The sequence below is a fragment of the Vanessa cardui genome, chromosome 14, assembly GCF_905220365.1.
Source record: "Vanessa cardui chromosome 14, ilVanCard2.1, whole genome shotgun sequence".
Classification (NCBI taxonomy): Eukaryota; Metazoa; Arthropoda; class Insecta; order Lepidoptera; family Nymphalidae; genus Vanessa; species Vanessa cardui.
Window position 1 is genome coordinate 5,803,083 of NC_061136.1, and position 17,742 is coordinate 5,820,824.

Consider the following 17,742-nt stretch of genomic DNA (forward strand, 5'->3'; position numbering starts at 1 on the left):
AAAATGAGGAAATGCTAGTATATTATTATAATCCTCATTTTTTATAGTAATAATAATAAGTTTACAGGTTTTGTTCTTGATATTTTTTTTTAATTCAAAACAATATAATTGATGGTGTCAAGTCTCATTTATACAATCAATGAAATTATTTCGACCAATGGGTGGATATTATAAAACAGATCAATAAATTACATCAAATCAAAATATAAAAACACCTAACACGCTCATCAAGACCAAAGCGTTTAAAAAACAAACTTTTTAGATTCATAGATTACTATAGTTCAAATATTTACTAACATTTAATGAATCATTAGGCAATATCAGCCATTCATGTCCATTTGAGTTATTTTTCCTTAATTGCTGCTTGTTTATCCAACATGTTTAATTTTTTATCTGTGCGATATTTTTTTTTCTACGGCTTTATTTCCTTAGTATCCTATACAATAAAAATTAAAAAATAAAACACACTTGGGATTAATGAACAAGAAGGTTTTTCCGCTCTTTAGGCAATAACAGCTGGTTGAACACTAACGTAGCTTCAGTAGGCGTAAATGCGTCCATTATTTCACAGCACGCATATACGCACGGCGGTTTAAGGCAGAAAGGGTAAAATGATCTTCATAAGAGTATGTTTGTTTTTTTTTTTTTATTTGGAAAATAAATTTATAGACGATTTCAGTCAGCCAGATTTTTTTACCGTTGAAGGACACACGTAATTGTTACATTTTCATAGGGCATATCTGTAAAATTAATTGTATCAACTTCTAAATTATTATGTATGTATATAAACTCAATTAAATGTATATTTATAATGAAAACTTGTGCTCGTATATCGCACTTGCATCAGTTTCTTTGACATCAGTTATACTCATGTATTTATGTTCTCCTTAATAGAGTTACTGTGTTAAAGGTTAAGTACTAAGACCATAAAGATAAAAGAACAGTCCTCTCTTATAAGCATTTAAAGAGACTGCATAAGCATCTTTCGGAAAAAGGTGCAATACTTAGCGTAAGCCGAGATTGATATCGCTTATGGTTTGTCAGTAAGTGTCCAGAAATTATACGAAGCTGTTCCCTGATAAGGTTTTTTTATAAAACGACCTTTTTTGCGTTACTGCTTGGATATTTATCCACCGCTGTTTTCAATTGTTAATTCTCATTTGATTGTCTAACATTGAAATTGAAATTGGGTAGCAAATGCAATCATTTCTTTATTTGGTCACTTCAATTCGTTTTTGAGAATTCAAAAATAGAAGCAGCATTTAGGCTTAGGTTAGGTGAAAATTATTGTGCAATAGTTTGTCTATAATATAGTATGTAAAATAAGTATTATAACGCATATTTATAGATAATAAGTATTATAACGCATATTGGTAGAGGTGACTATTCCTAATTTGACTTTATTAGATTCTCAGGTTTTTTTTTTTCATATAATATTAAAAATAGATAACAATTTGCAGGTTTGTGCGTGCGTGCGTGTGCGCGCGTGCGCGCGCGCGTGTGTGTGTGTGTGTGTGCTTGATAGCATTAACAATAACTTTTTATGCTAAGTTGTATAAAATTAAAGAAATTTTACAAATAGTGTCAGCCCTATTGACTTCATTGGACCTTTATATTTTACCGAAATAAAACTGCGGTTCAAATAATATAGTATGCCTTTCGCTGGAGAACAATCTCAAACTACCGACGTCACTTCATTATTCAGCGAGAATCGAATATTCAGTTCTGTGACATACTTTAAATTTGCAAAGCCTTTGAATAACATACCTTTTTTAAATAAAACAGGGTTTTTTTTTTAAATGTCTGTAATGACTGTCGTTTGTATGTAAACGACATATAATTGTTATATTTACGTCGTTTGACTACGAAAACGTTGAGATTTTGGTCGAATATTTAAAGTATATATACGAGTATGTATATAAAATTTAATGTATTACAATTAGAACTTAATATATGCTTTTATATTAATCAACTCTATAAATTTACCACTGCTGGGATAAGGCCTCCTCTTACATTAAGGAGAGGGTTTGGAACATATTCCTCCACGCTGTCCCAATGCGGGTAGGTGGAATGCACATGTGGCAGAATTTCGATGAAATTAGACACATGCAGGATTCCTTACGATGTTTTCCTTCACCGCTGAGCACGAGATGAATTATAAACACAAATTGTAGCACATATGTATAGTGATGCCTAACTCGCAATAATCGGTTAAGATGCACGCGTTCTAATCGCTGGGCCAGCTGAAATCAACTTATAGATTTTGTTTTATAGATTTGTGTAATCTACAAGTTAGTTACAAGTAATAATAAGTATTCAAGTAAAATACTTAGCATAGCCTATCTCGCTATAACATTTTATAGATTGACGATTGACGATGTGACCTTGAAACTTTACTTCATATATATTCCTCTCTACGGCACTTACTTTAAAGACTGTTCTTTATTCTGCGTTTTCATCAGTTTTTCGTGATATATTTATTTTAATGTTTTGAAGTAGCCGGCTTGGATATTGATGTTGATGCCTGAGGGTTCCTGTTGCGTTAGCAATAATTTTAAAACCTATTATGTGTTAACAATAAGTCTATATTTATTTGTATTCCAGCATTCTAGCCGGAGATAATTTGATAGTCGAAGATGCTTAGGATCATAATCGTGTGTGGGGCTTAAATTTTTTGTCGTAGTTTGATAGTTATTTGGAGCCTAGAGACGTATTCGAATTGAAAATATGGAATAACATTGAACCGTCTGGATGAAAGTAGGTCACAATATGTAGTGAATTAGGCGAAGGGTAGCTTTTAATATCCAGTAGAAAATGTTAAAGCCAAATGCGGTATCCGATCAGCTGGTTTAACTTGCTATGTTTGCTTGTTTAGGTTGAATCTATCTGAATTAGAATCACTTTTTTATGGTATCGATAAGCGGATGAACATTTAGACACCTAATGGTAAGACTTACATTTGCGCTGTAAAAATATATATAAAAGGAAAGCCTCGCCATTACTACGTTAGAACTAAGGTACTATGTCCCTGGTACCTGTGGTTACACTGGCTCAATCACCGTTCGAACCAAAGCATAACAGTACTGAGTGTTGCTGTTGGCGGTATCAGATCTGATGAGTGAGGACCTAACAACGGTGGTCCCTACTTAAGCTGCCTACATCAATATAACTAGCATATGGATATCTTTCACAATGACAAGGTATTTTTATTTTTGCCTTTTTGATTGCCTTGGCCTGATTTTGAATAGACCTAAACGGTAACTTTCTGGAAAAGGGAACTCCTCAACGATCAGAGGCGTCCAATAATATGTTATTTAAATTATTATAAAGCGCTGACGAAAATGATGTAATGTATGTTAAGTATTTGTCGGCCACAGATTTGCCTGCACGTTTTACGGTAGGTTCTAGATAGCCTTTCTATCATGACAACGAGGACATTTCAATAGAACTTACAACGAGAAGCGGTACAAACAAACATATAAACAGATTCACTTTCACATTCACAATATTGGTTATATAATAATAGCATTAAATAATTGTTACGTGAATACGGCCGATCTTTGCGCATCGATTGAATTAACTAAACACCTTGCACCGTAAAGTGCTGACGCTAAATGTATGTATGTGTCTACTACGAATAATGAAATTGAACGATCAGTTATATTGATTTAACATGTGTTATATAGCCTTGAAATGAATTATGTATTTACATTATATAACATTGCATCGCACGTTCCGACGCTGAAAATATTATGTACATCTTATACTGGCTAAATAAACTGATATATAGGTTTCGATAAGATGTTTTAAAAAGACAGACAAGATTTCACAAGATGATGATGATTTGACAAGATCGTTTACATTTGAATTAAAAACTGAAACTTTTTTAAGCAAAGTACATTTGAAAAATAAAAGCATTGTGTTTGTTTAGTTTAGAAAGTCTAGTTTGATAAAATGCATTCCACAATGACATGTAATAAATTTGTAATGAGTCTGCCATTATAGTGACAAAATTTTTAATAGAAAATTTTGTTCCCCGTACTTTTGATCTCTACTTGACTCGATACAAAAGTTAGTTCAAGCAAAACAATGCTACGTGTGCTTCCTATTTTAGTAGTCAAACAGGAACACTGAAACAAACTCGTGCCAGCAAATGCGACAATAAAATATAACAGTATGCATATGTATGGACAATAACACTATACGGAACTAGAGCTACCATCTTTAATATAATTAAATGAGGAATCCGGCTAATCTGAGATTATGGTAAGACTAGGATCGGAAAACTACTATATTAATGAAGTTTACCAGTAATATGAACAATGTAATTTGTTGCACAAAAAATGATCAGATTTGAGAAAGATAATTCCTTAATGTTAATTTTCAAAATTCGAATTTCATGATGTGAATTATAAATTTTTAATTTAATTAAAAAATATATTAATATAAGGATAATTAGTGTGACTTTCCGAACGTCATGCGTCACATGACTTTTAAAACTCTTTCTCTTTTTGGCGGGAGGTGGCGCGAAATACGGTCAGGCATATCATTGTTTTACTGTTTTTGTAAAAATATTAGAATACCAGAAACCAGAAATTTATTGAAGTATTTTGTTGTTAATGATTATTATTTTATATCCTTGGGATAATTTTGTTATAAAAGTAATTTTGTTTTGTTAATAACATGTCTTCTATATGACGTGACAATGACAATGACGTGACGATCCAAATCTACGATTATATCATCAGCAAATTTCCTGTATGAATTATCACATTATACGATTTACAAATAGCAATCAAAGTAATTGCTACGCAACCACAAAATAAATGCTTATTACAATTTTGTATTTCATTAAATCTGATCTTGATTGACAGCTTTGCATTTAATTCAAAACTGTAATATGACGAAAGTATAAACTTACTAGAATAAAGAATATTTAGGATTTGACTCAAATTTGAATATAATACATACAATGATATTGACGAACGATATTGGATAAATACTCATAGAACAATGTTATTATTTTTCATTTTTCTTTGGTATAGGTTGGCGGACGAGCATACGGGCCACCTGATGGTAAGTGGTCACCATCACCCATAGACAATAACGCTGTAAGAAATATTAACTATTCCTTATATCATCAATGTGCCACCAACCTTGGGAACTAAGATGTTATGTCCCTTGTGCCTGTAGTTACACTGGCTCACTCACCCTTTAAACCGGAACACAACAATACTGAATACTGTTATTTGGCGGTAGAATAACTAATAATGTTAATTGTTATCGTTATATAATTTAATACACATATTACCATAATAATTTCCATTTTCAAATAATATTCACATATAAAATGTAAAAAAAACTTTCATAGAAAAATTGCTATTAATTTTACAAAATCGGAATATTTTTTTTTTTTTACCTACCATTTTTTATGAATGAATAAAAAATTAAATTTTACAAAACTTGAGAATTTAGAAGAATTTAAAAAGTAATTAATCGATTATAGATGTAATTATACTAGCACAATTTAGGAAATGTGCCTAAAATATTTATTAGTTACAGAAAAAAAATACACCGCATAAATCTTACTAAGACTTAAATACATAGTTTCCATGTCCGAAAAGGTTTCATTTTATGGCGACCTTACACTTAACGAACTTACTGGAAATTTCAGTAAATATTCGACTCTACTTAATTTTATACGTATTCATTCCAAGGTCGAAGCAGAATGTTTTAAACTTTGTATATTTTCAAGCTCAAGTGAATATTATATATTTTACTTTATAAGTTATTAACCTGCGGATTTACCCACGAGAAATAGAAATGTTAAAAAAATATATATAAAAGTTTACACCTCCTCGGGGGGTGAATTAAAAAAAAATCGGTTGTCCTTCTGTGGAATTAAAACTATCTCCATACCAAATTTTATCTAATACGGTTCAGCGGACTAAGCGAGAAAAACAAAGATACTTGCGCGTTTTATTAATATTTTATACTAAAATTAAGTTTTTTATAAATGGCGTTTGAAATGATAATTATGGCCTAATTATTAAAAACATAAAAGTCTCCAATTAATACCCCGAGAAAATAATTTATAATTAAAATTTGAGCCTTAAAAATTTCATCTTGTATTTTTCATCTGTATATTGAAAGGGAATAAGCGTGAGTATGCCCTTTTAATATAATTCTTATTTCCAAAAGTTTCATAAAGGAGGTCTGAGGAAACAACGTGCAAAATACACTTTATCGAGATTTTGTTCTTTGTTTATTAAAAAGTGCACCTGAACTGATTCCAACCCAATCAAGAACTCAGCTATCGTGGACTTAATTCATGAAAATATTTTATTTCTTCCTAGGTGTGAACGCTACTCAGCCTGTCACTAACCTCTAATGGCAAACATTTCAGGCGAAAGGCAATTTGCCCAGCAGTGGGATATTCAGGGCCTGCATTAAACAAAACAAGAGTAAATTTTTGTTTAAATCCGAATCAGTATCGGTAAACGTAATTTTAATGTGAAAATGCAATACAGTGTATTTGGTTTTGTGTAAGCAAAAACATGCAACCATAAAATTCATGGTCAATAAAACACTACGAGTGCATATACATCCAACGATGGTAGATCACACCGTTTTGTTCATTCCCACTGAATAAACCAGACCTGTGATTGAAATGTGGTTTTCGAAACAGTCGGATGGAACTGTAACATTAAATACCTTATAATATATTGTATAGCTCGTAATAATCCTGGATGGATTATTATTGGAATTAAATATTAGCAGATTATATGATGATAATAAATATTTATAGATAGTAAAAAACACAAAATTATTTCATCTGTTACGTAATATCAAGGGAAACAAAGCCTTTTCAGCTATTTTTATTACCGGTAATTATTGTTTTCTAAAATCTCCTGATTAGAATTTTAGTAACATTGATCTTTTGTATTAATAATATTTATATTCAGTTTTTACACATTTGTTTCACTTTAGCGATACATTTATACCGGCTTATAAAATTCAACAGGAGGAATACTTACATTTATAAACTTAAAATATTCCAAAAAAAAAACTAATTCAGAAGATTTTGTTAATATGAAAGCATTATACAATTTATCTCCAATTAGTAAAAATATTATTTTTCAGACATTCAAAGGAGACTTACAAGAAATATTAAAGTGCACAGTACAAGCGCACTGTTGCTGATCACAAAATTCCATTTAAGGGAAACTACTCGGAGTGATGCACAGGACTGCCAACTTTCCGTTTCCGGGTTGAGAATTTCTCGACGGATAAACCTTATAATTTATTTTTATTGGCTTTGACCCCAGGACCCAATAAACTTGCCACAAGACCGACGGCGATCGCCTTGTATTAAATAAATAAAAAAGTTTTCATGCATGTAAGCCTAGAGGATATTTTTATGCATATAACCGTTTTTTGTTTTAATATTTCGAATTTCGAATAACAACTATAATAAGAGAATGTATATAAGTGTTGACAATACGTACATATGAATTTGCCAGCCAGCATTTAAACACTACCCTGATCTTATATCGAATTTGTATTAGAGAACATTCAATTTGAAATTTAATTAAAACCCACAAACACCTCAGTCAGCGCAAAAATCTGCGACACCATTCCATTTGTAAGGTAAACCTTTTATTAGCAATCGCGTTGCCTCGTTAGGGCTCTTCTATTGAGAGTTCGTTTAATTGCATCGTTCTCATCGGTGGGTTACTGAGATTCGTTATTTACTTCGAATATTCTAGTTCACAGACAGATTTTAACATTATTTTCAACAGTTGTGTTTCTCCTATCGCACACATTATCATTATGATTACATTGTATAAAACAAAGACGCTTACCGCTATCTGTCCTTATGTATGTTTATACCTATAAAATCATAACGAATTTTGATGCGGTTTTTTTTAATAGATAGATTGATTCGAGGGGAAGATTTTTTATGTAATACATGTACAAGATAGTTAAGAAGGTTTATATGTATAATACATGCACAATAAAGTAGACACAGGTAATTTCAGTTTATAAAGTGATGTCGTAAGATGTAGCAGTTTGTATTGTGTAATTACTGAAAAACTGTGAATATTGTAAGACATTCTATAGTATATTTAGTATCAGTATTGCACCCGTGCGAAGCTGGGGCCGGTCGCTAGTAAGTGCCAAAATGTAAATCAATCGCAAGTATGGACTAATCGTCAGTACATGAAATTATTTTCAATACTGTATTTATTCTATGAAAAATTACACCTTAAAATACATGTTATACCAAAGATCAAAAATACAAAGTAAAACCTGACACCTATAATTCGGCTCAAAAGATAATCTCACAGGTAATGGAAGTACTAGGCGAGATGTCTATTACAATCGAAACCTGAAATATGAAAAACATATCCATAACTAATATTATAAATGCTATAGTGAGTTTGTTTGCTACGCTTTAATGTCGTAACTATTTAGCTGATCATTCTGAAAATTTGCATAGACATTGTCAGGGATATATAATTGGTCATCTAGAGTCCGCCCCCCACCCCAAAATAGTAAAGGGATCTGGAGTTTCTATGCATTCATCGTTTTTCTTTTTTTTTTACTTCATTTATTAAAAAAAAAAACAAACATTTCATTCCGTTCCAAACAAACGTCATTGTTATGGATTAAAAAGTACGAATTAGAGAACGTTGCGAATGAAAAAACAGCTTTTTGTTCCTTTTAGAATTAACTTCACAAATATTGACTTTAAATCGGACATTCCCGGACTTATTCGTTGGACAAACAGTGACTGCGGCGTAATCATTCGTGAAATTGCAAGTCGTTTTAAAGGTTTTACAGCTAGAGCTTGGTCGCTAACGGCTCACTGGGCAAACTAGAGATAAACCAATAACAATACCGAACGCGAGATAGAAAGATAAATACGAAATTGTGGAGAATACAATATAGAAAACGTCACACTTAGATATCTTGTTAGTATAGGATAAGGGAGATAATGGAATCGTACATATCATGGATACAAGAGAAAACGAAAATAAACGAATTATAAAAATGTTGCCTAGAAAATATATATATTATAATTTCAAATTGATTTTGTACCTTTGTTAGACATTTATACTTACTATGTGTTATGAGATTTGGCACGTGTATATTACCTGTGGCAGGGAGAAAAGGATAATAAAACTTACGCGGGATTCTTTTCATTCCAATCGCTAAAGTCATCCATTGTGAAAATTATTTTGAAAGTTTAAAAAAAATGCAAATTTATTATATGCCAATATTTTTATGCAGAGTATTAAAACAAAACAAAACTTTTTTTTCATCATAGATTTAAAGGCTCAATGGTTATAATTTTATGCGCATCTTTAATAATAAAAACAGGAATAAATATAGAAGCCATCAATAATAAAGTTTTCAGTTCTAGTGAATATGACGTTGAAGTATGAATCGGGATCAAAATAAGAGTAGGCTAAATATAATATAGAGTTGAAAATTCTGGCTTCAGAATCACTGCCAAGTTTTGAAAGTCACCGTTTATCAATTGGCGTTAGTTTATGAAAGTTTTCAAGATAACGCTCACGGTTGGTTCCATCGGAGTTTGCTGCAATAACTATAGGCAAAATTAGCCAATAGTGAGAAGAAGCAATGTTGTTATGTAGGCCAAATTATCCAATAGTATTGAAGAATCGATGTTTCGATTTCTGTAACTGTAGACTAGCCTACAGGCATGTCTAGGAACTTGTACATCGAAACTTTAATTGAGGCTAAAGGCTGCTTACATAGTGGAAGAGCTCCAGTGGCTAGATTTATTAAATCTTAATTTTTTGCAGATTATAAATGTAAAGTTTTACTTGGTGGTAGGGCTTTGTGCAAGCCCGTCTGGGTAGGTACCACCCACTCATCAGTTATTCTACCGCCAAATAACAGTACTCAGTATTGTTGTGTTCCGGTTTGAAGGGTGAATGAGCCAGTGTAACTACAGGCACAAGGGACATAACATCTTAGTTCCCAAGGTTGGTGGCATATTGACGATGTAAGGAATAGTTAATATTTCTTACAGCGTCATTGTCTATGGGTGATGGTGACCACTTACCAGCAGGTGGCACGTCCGCCAACCTACACCATAAAAAAAGTAAATATTTATTTAGATGCTTTTGTATTGTGTTTTGCATGTTTATTTAATACATTATGTCAGTATAACTATTATAAAATGTACCGCCCTTTGATCAAATTTCTACCGCCAAACTATTTGTATTCGTGAGTCGGAGTTAGTAACAGTAAGTCATTGCAGCTACAGACAAAAGGGGCATAACTTCTTAAGTACTATGGTTGATGGCATATTGGCGATTTAGATAAATAAATTTACTACGTTGCCAAAGTCTATGGGCATTAGTGGCCATTTGCTACTTACTGTCCGTCTACTTTTATCAACTGACTTCAAAAAGGAGGAGGTTATCAATTAGTTAGTTTGTTACCTCATAACCTTTTACTGGGTGGACCGATTTTGATAATTTTTTTTTGTTTGAAAGGTACTGAAAATATAGCAATAATTATAACTACATTATATAATCGTAAATCGACTTTTAAGTAGTCTAATATTTTTCATTTCATTTTACTTAGGAGGACTCTAAAAAATATGTTCAATACGCAATTATTTTTATTACTTTTCAGTGCATATTTATTTTTTTAAAATAGTGTTTTGTTTGCAGTCGGTTTTTCTTTTTGTTAACATTTTTATTTATAGTATAAGCGACCCGCCTGGGCATAGCACGAGTGCAATGCTGATACAAAATATGGTACATAATGTCTTACAACGATAATTTTTCAATCATAAGACAATACATAGTTTGCAATGTAAGTGCAAAAAATATGTTTATTTACTATATTATCCAGATAAAAATCTTGCTCTCGAATCTTATACATAAAAAAACCGCATCAAAAGCCGTTTCGTAATTCTAAAGATCTCACCATACATAGGGACAGACAACGGTAAACGACTTTGTATATCTAATGAAAAAAAAGTTAATTCGCGTTTTCTCACACCTAAGATAGAATTCTTTCGTAACCTATTTCGCGGGCTTGTCCAGCCATGTTTAATGCAAGGCTCGCTGCAACTTGTTTGATTATTTATTTAGCAGCGAGTCTGATGTTTTATTCTACGCCACTATTTTGCTCGGATGCATTTCGAGAGAGAAATTATTAAACATTAGAGTATATTTTAAACATTTTTGATATTCGTTGTATTAATAAATATAACTGGTTAAGCATAGCTCGGTACGGTACGGTCCTAGAGTGCTTGAGTATCAAGACTTTTTATTTTACACACACAAATACATTATCACTCTCTCACTCTCTCATACACATACACACACACTCACAAACACACACTCGCACACACTTGTTAAAAATATTTATTAATACTAAAAACTCTTGCACACAAATATTGAAGGAATTTTTTGGAGCTTCGAGAAACCAACATTTATGAAGATCGTTTAATAATAAAGTATGTTATTCTGTAAATATGTATCATGAGAGCAGTATATGTGTAATAATCACTTCAAAATTCATATGTTTCAGGAAGAGGTTATATAAAATTTTACAGTAAGTTCGAAGTGAATTTTGACTTTACTGTGTACTAGTGGAGTCGAGATGGCCCAGTGGTTAGAACGCGTGCATCTTAACCGACGATTGCGGGTTCAAACCCAGGCAAGCACCGCTGATTCATGTGCTTAATTTGTCTTTATAATTCATCTCGTGCTCAGTTTCAAGAAACGACGCGATACACTTAGTAAGTAAACACGAAATGAAATATGTCGTTACTATAAAGTATCCATGACACTGTCAATGTTGTTCTCTCACCTCTCTCTCTCTTCTCCCTCTCCCCCTCTCTCTCTCTCTCTGTGTTTGTGTTTCAAGAAATGGCGCGATACAAGGTTTAGTAAACAACAAGTTAATTACGAAGTTTATACAGTATTCACAGTACCCTAGTCGTTTTCATTTTTCTCTCTTCCGTCTCTTTCTCTTTTGTCTTTATAAACAAAATATAATATATTAATGTCAATGTAACGACACCAGAAAATTAAAGTGCATCAGGCGGACATATTATTCCCATTTGTATCTCTTTCAGGCAACACTCGACATGATAAGAAGAGAATTAATATATAATGCATTTCAAAATATGTATTACAGACGATTTAAATAATCTTAAGTGTATAATTATTGCAATAATATACATACTTTCAATGAACGTGAATATCGTAATTTAAAGTCATAGAAAACCCTTTGTCACAAGTGGCCTCGCTCGCGTTTTCGTCCTAGCGTTTTCAGAATAATAAGTATAAATCGTTCCTTGGGATTCAATCTTAATTCATTTTAAATTTCATCAAATTCGGTTCATAGGTTTGGCCGTAAAAGCATCAGACAACCTGATAGACAGAGTAACATTCGCATTTAAATTATGAGACTAAATGAAAAAATAGTCACGTCAAACCGACGCGACCACCGAAACGGCCGTAAATTGGCTTTCCCTATTCGTTACTAGACAACAATAAAACAATATTGCAGCTATCTACGGATTCCGTAATATTAAAAAATTTGATAATAAATAATAGACTCTACTACGATATCCGTTTACTTTAAAAAAATAAAAGCATTAAAAAAGTACGTGCTTTCAATATTTCTGACAATACTGAAAAAATAAGCCAAAATATTTTTTCGAGTTTCAGGGTTCACGGGTATTGTATGGTGTTGGACGAATCTTTTATAGAGGGCAGATTCTGTAAGCATGGATGGAGGAGCAGTTTGGTTTTGTTGCAAAAGTAGGGCCTTCCACTGGACTATTCTTCGGTATAAAGGTCAAGATCTTTTAGAGCTGGCACGGTAAGATGCGTAAGCGAGCCCATGACGCTCCACGAAGAGACAGTTTTGGTACTTCTGGTTTTTTTAGTTGTTATTCCGAAGCAGTCTGTGCTGATACGATGACACATAAAGATTTTTCAGCTAGTTAAGATATTGTTGGATGATTGACGGTACAAGCAAGACGAGTAGGATAAAAGGGCGGAGCCTAGACAGCGTGGGTCACCTTTCCCTTGGAATCTTGTGCGGAGCTTGATATTTTATGTTGGTAAATTAAATTCTTCTGATTGCTAATAATATATTATCAATAGTTTAATATGATTATTATTGTGATTATAAAATCGACTCGAAACTACGACTGCCGATTCATGTTCAACTCTGATACATGCCGATATATTTTTAATTAGTCGACGGCAGCCACAAATCCTATATATAAATTCACATTTATATATATCTCGTTCAAAAAAACAAGAACAAATAGCAAATGGGTTCATTCTTGCGTGAGAGCTCGTTGTGAACTAGAGTTCGTCTACGTCAAATAAATAAATATTCCACAGTATAGAGTTAGTTAGAAAATGCAGAAACAATTTTATTTGTTCATGGGCTTCAAAGTGAAGTGAATTCTCTAACATTAAGATCGTTAGGGACGTATTGTGTACTAACGCGCCTTTGACTGCTTAAAAGTTCGTCTTTTGTATTTTTATTGTTTTGAAATTGCGCTAATTGAATCTTGATTGTTAACCTAATTTTCGGTTTTATTATTTGCGCATAATATGTTCGGTTTAAAAAATAGGTTACTTTCTTCTCTATGTACCTCTTAAGCTACCTATATTTTGAAGAACTTTGCGGAGAAATGTAAATACAATTTTACATTTTTAATGTTGGTTGTGAAGGAAAACATCGTGAGGAAACCTGCATGTGTCTAATTTCATCGCACCAACCCGCATTGGAACAGCGTGTTTAAGAATATGTTCCAAACCCTCTTCGTAATGGAAGAAGAGGCCTTTAGAACCTAAGAATAAAAACAATCTAGACTTTCAACTTCTACATCCCAATGCAAGCTTTAATCTATTTAAAAGTGTGTCAATATCTACTACCTGATCTCTAGCTCCGCTCACGTATCTGTTGGTAAATGTTTGATTTTCTATTAATCTTTTGAGTAGTCTGTGTATATTTGCTTCAAGTGTAACCAATGTTAGGCATTTACTATACGATATACATATAAAGTTTTGATTTGTTATTATTTACTTGGTAGTAGGGCTTTGTGCTAGCCCATATGCGTAGGTACCACCCACTCATCAGTTATTCTTCCGCCAAATAATAGTACTCAGTATTGTTGTGTTCCGGTTTGAAGGGTGAGTGAGCCAGTGTAACTACAGGCACAAGTGACATAACATCTTAGTTCCCAAGGTTGGTGGCACAATGACGATGTAAAGAATAGTTAATATTTCTTACAGCGTTATTGTCTATGGGTGATGGTGACCGAGTGGTGGTACCATCAGGTGGCCCATATGCTCGTCCGTCAACCTATACAATAAAAAAAATATTATTATATTCCAATTTTAAATTTCGGATTAAAAAAATGTACAAACTTGTCGAATTTTGATATTTAGTGTTTAAATTTTAAAAAACATGTATTGTACATAGTTAGTCATGTCTCTTGATCTCAGAACCCGTGTCGGATCCAACCGTTCTATCAGAATATAAGCGTGGCAGATATAAAAGTTCACAATACTAACGTTTTTGTAACATTTTTGCAGAATTCCACATGGATGATTCAAAGCCCTGGATTTTATTCATCAGCAGATACCTATATCCGACTTTGTTTCTTTTTTCAAATTTGAAGCAATGTCACACCAACAGGCAGCGACATAGGACCTTAATTAATTGGATCAAATCGACGTGTATCGATTTGAACTTTTAACCCCAATATGAAACACGAATGAATTTTATACCGAATGATAGGCAGCAGTTCGAAAGTGTAATAAATATATTATTGAATTATACGATTACTATTGTTTTAATACTTTTTGGAATTGATTATCAAATAATTTAAAAAAGAAAATGTTCGCAAGCAATTGGTAATGAAATATTATAAAGAAATTTGTAGAGTAATATCGACCATATTAAAAGGATAAAAAGCAAGTGTATTTGTGGTTAATTGGTGAACAAAATGTTTCTTTTCATAAAGGATATAATATATTTGATAGTTTACATCACGTCCTTTATTCTTAACATAATACGCAAGCATATTATATAGCTGATATTTTATTAATGAAGGAAAGAAAACAAAAAAGCCATAAAATTCAAATTCATTTCTAAAAAATTCAATGTTCTTTGAACGAGATGTGCGATGAATTTCAATAAACGTTTTAAATAACTATTCATTGAGCACGACGCTACATTTTTTTTAATTGACGTTTTTATCATGTAGTTTCAATACTGAATTCATTTGATTGAAAATTTGAAGCGTTTTAATGTAGTTTATAGAATTCGTATATTAAAATAACATACTGTTAACTAAATACATACTGCTTAATTAAATGCTGATCTCATCATGGGGATAAGGTTTGGAACCTATGCTAGATATATAATTTATGTGGTCGATTTCTATAATATATATTCGTCACAAAATATTTGACGTTTATTATTAATAAGTATTATTACTGATCCGAAAACAGCTGTACCGAATTCAATAAAAATATAGGTGATTTATTTCAAATTTCTATAAACAAATGTTCGCATTTCTTATTATTAAAGAAAGAAAAGATTTAAATTATCTACGCGCGACCGACATTAAAAACGGCATTTTTACGAATTCATAAGACTAGTGGCGACGCAAGATCGAATCTTAATGAGGGCAAGATACAGTTTGCGAGGCCCTTGTTTTTTTTCTAATTTTGCCCACAAAGGCCCTTCGAACCGCGAGGCCGTGGGCGGCGGCCCACACCGCCCACGCCTTACCTTACCGCCACTGTATAAGACATACAATATAAGTAATAATTAAGAATTCTTGCTTAAAGTTTAATTATAACAATATATGTAAAATACAAATATGACGAAGTTAAATGCTTCTGAGAATTCCTTAAGGCCCATTAGACCACTCCTCTAAATCCGTCATTGCCAAAAACGATATACTTTAATAGACACTATGCAAAAATGTTTAGTGATTATTATGGTGTGGGTTTAGAGTACAAAAGTATTAAGTGACACATTTTTAATTGAACTGCTTTTCAGGGAGTTCTAAAAATAGTCTCTGTTTAATGTTAAAACAGTTGAATCCCTTATGAGTTTCAGAAGCTGTCAATGCGACGCTTAGCGTGTTTGTCTTCTAGATTATTGATATGTACAATTGTATACCCCAATACTACACACATAATACTGTATACCTACCTACCTGTTATTTATAGCGTATTTTGGGTAAATAATTACAATAACCACCAGTTTCAAACAATTGTTGTTGCTTTCTTATTTTCTTTGAATTTTTATTGGTATGCACTAATTTTATTGTTAATAAATTATAACTAGGTACTTACTCGTGGCGCTAACTTCAGGCCCCAGTGATTCGAATGCTTTTCCGAAGCTCAGCTTCAAAAGACGATCTGAATCTGAACAAAAAAAAATATTTTATAACGCCATCTATCGGTGAACATATACAATAGTTTAAAAGGAGGTAAAATAGAAGGTACGAAGAGTATTTCTCGCGGCGAAAGAGTTTGCACTATGGTTCATAGATGGCGCTGTTTTCCAAATTTTAACAATATTTACCTTATTGAATATATATGACGGCGTTTCCGTCCTACATCAGGTTGACAAGCTGTCAACCTAGCGAAGCGTCATTGTCGTTGGAGGCGAGCAGCCATCTTAAAAAACGAGACGGCACCCGTTCACCACACTTATGACGAATCGCTGTGATTGCCGCCATATTGCCGTTTTGTTTAAACTATCTTAGTTGATTTTTATGTGAAAGTGCTGTGTATTCGAACTATTCCTGTGACTATAGTGATTATTAAATTGTAATTAACATTTTGGACTGGATCGTTTATTTTACCACGCCCATCTACCCGCTCTAAATAAAATGAGTTCTGGTGAAAGCCCTTCTTCTGGTGAAAGCCCTCCTGGCCTTTCATAAAAATTCTATTATAGTTACACTATAAAATACTACATAATATAAGACTAATAAAGCCCTTGTAAAACATGAAAATTACATACTTTTACCAAGAATGCTTATCTTTATTATGTACCAATAGTATTATTACTCAATTATTCGAATTGTTATGTTTTAATTACGTATGTAAGTACTTATTTTACAAGCGTTATTGCTTTGTGCAGTGCCAGCCTCTTTCAATGTTTTTAAGTTTTAAAAGTCAATAAACAAATTCGAATAACACATATATTTTCTATGCATGTAATTCGAATTTGCTGGGTGCTTATAGAGTACTTAATGCATTTTGTCTTTCAGACATAATAAGGGAATATATTTTTCTTTAACCTTTAATATTTGTCTCTTTTAGTTTATTGATTTCATAACCATAAGAATGAAAAAAGGCAGAACCAACTAGAGATTTCGCCTGTATCTACTAGTAATTAAATCGTGTTAAATGCTTATCTCTAACTGCTAGAAATATTTGTTCGAATTATAACTCCCCTATTCAATACTAACTAGGTTAATTTGGTACATAATATATCGTCTACCTTAATTGAATGCTTTGACAATACTACCAACAAGTTTGTTGTGATTAATAGTTAAGCTAATTAAAATATTCAGCTGTTTAGTACAACAGAAATTAATACCAGCCAGTCATTTATCGGTATAATTTATTAGAGACTTAAGACTTATTGGTACAGTTCAAATATGTATGGACAAGTTATAGCTGTTGA

At 32.4% G+C, this 17,742-nt stretch overlaps 1 protein-coding gene across 1 annotated transcript in view; it reads right to left on the reverse strand.

Annotated features, from left to right (window-relative positions):
• The window catches only part of LOC124535255 (suppressor of lurcher protein 1), a 311,311-nt gene that overhangs the window by 58,839 nt on the left and 234,730 nt on the right, over window positions 1-17,742 (reverse strand). The window contains exon 10 of the mRNA XM_047111390.1: window positions 16,398-16,469. Coding sequence (XP_046967346.1) covers window positions 16,398-16,469 — 72 coding nt within the window. The remainder of the gene's footprint in view (window positions 1-16,397; window positions 16,470-17,742) is intronic.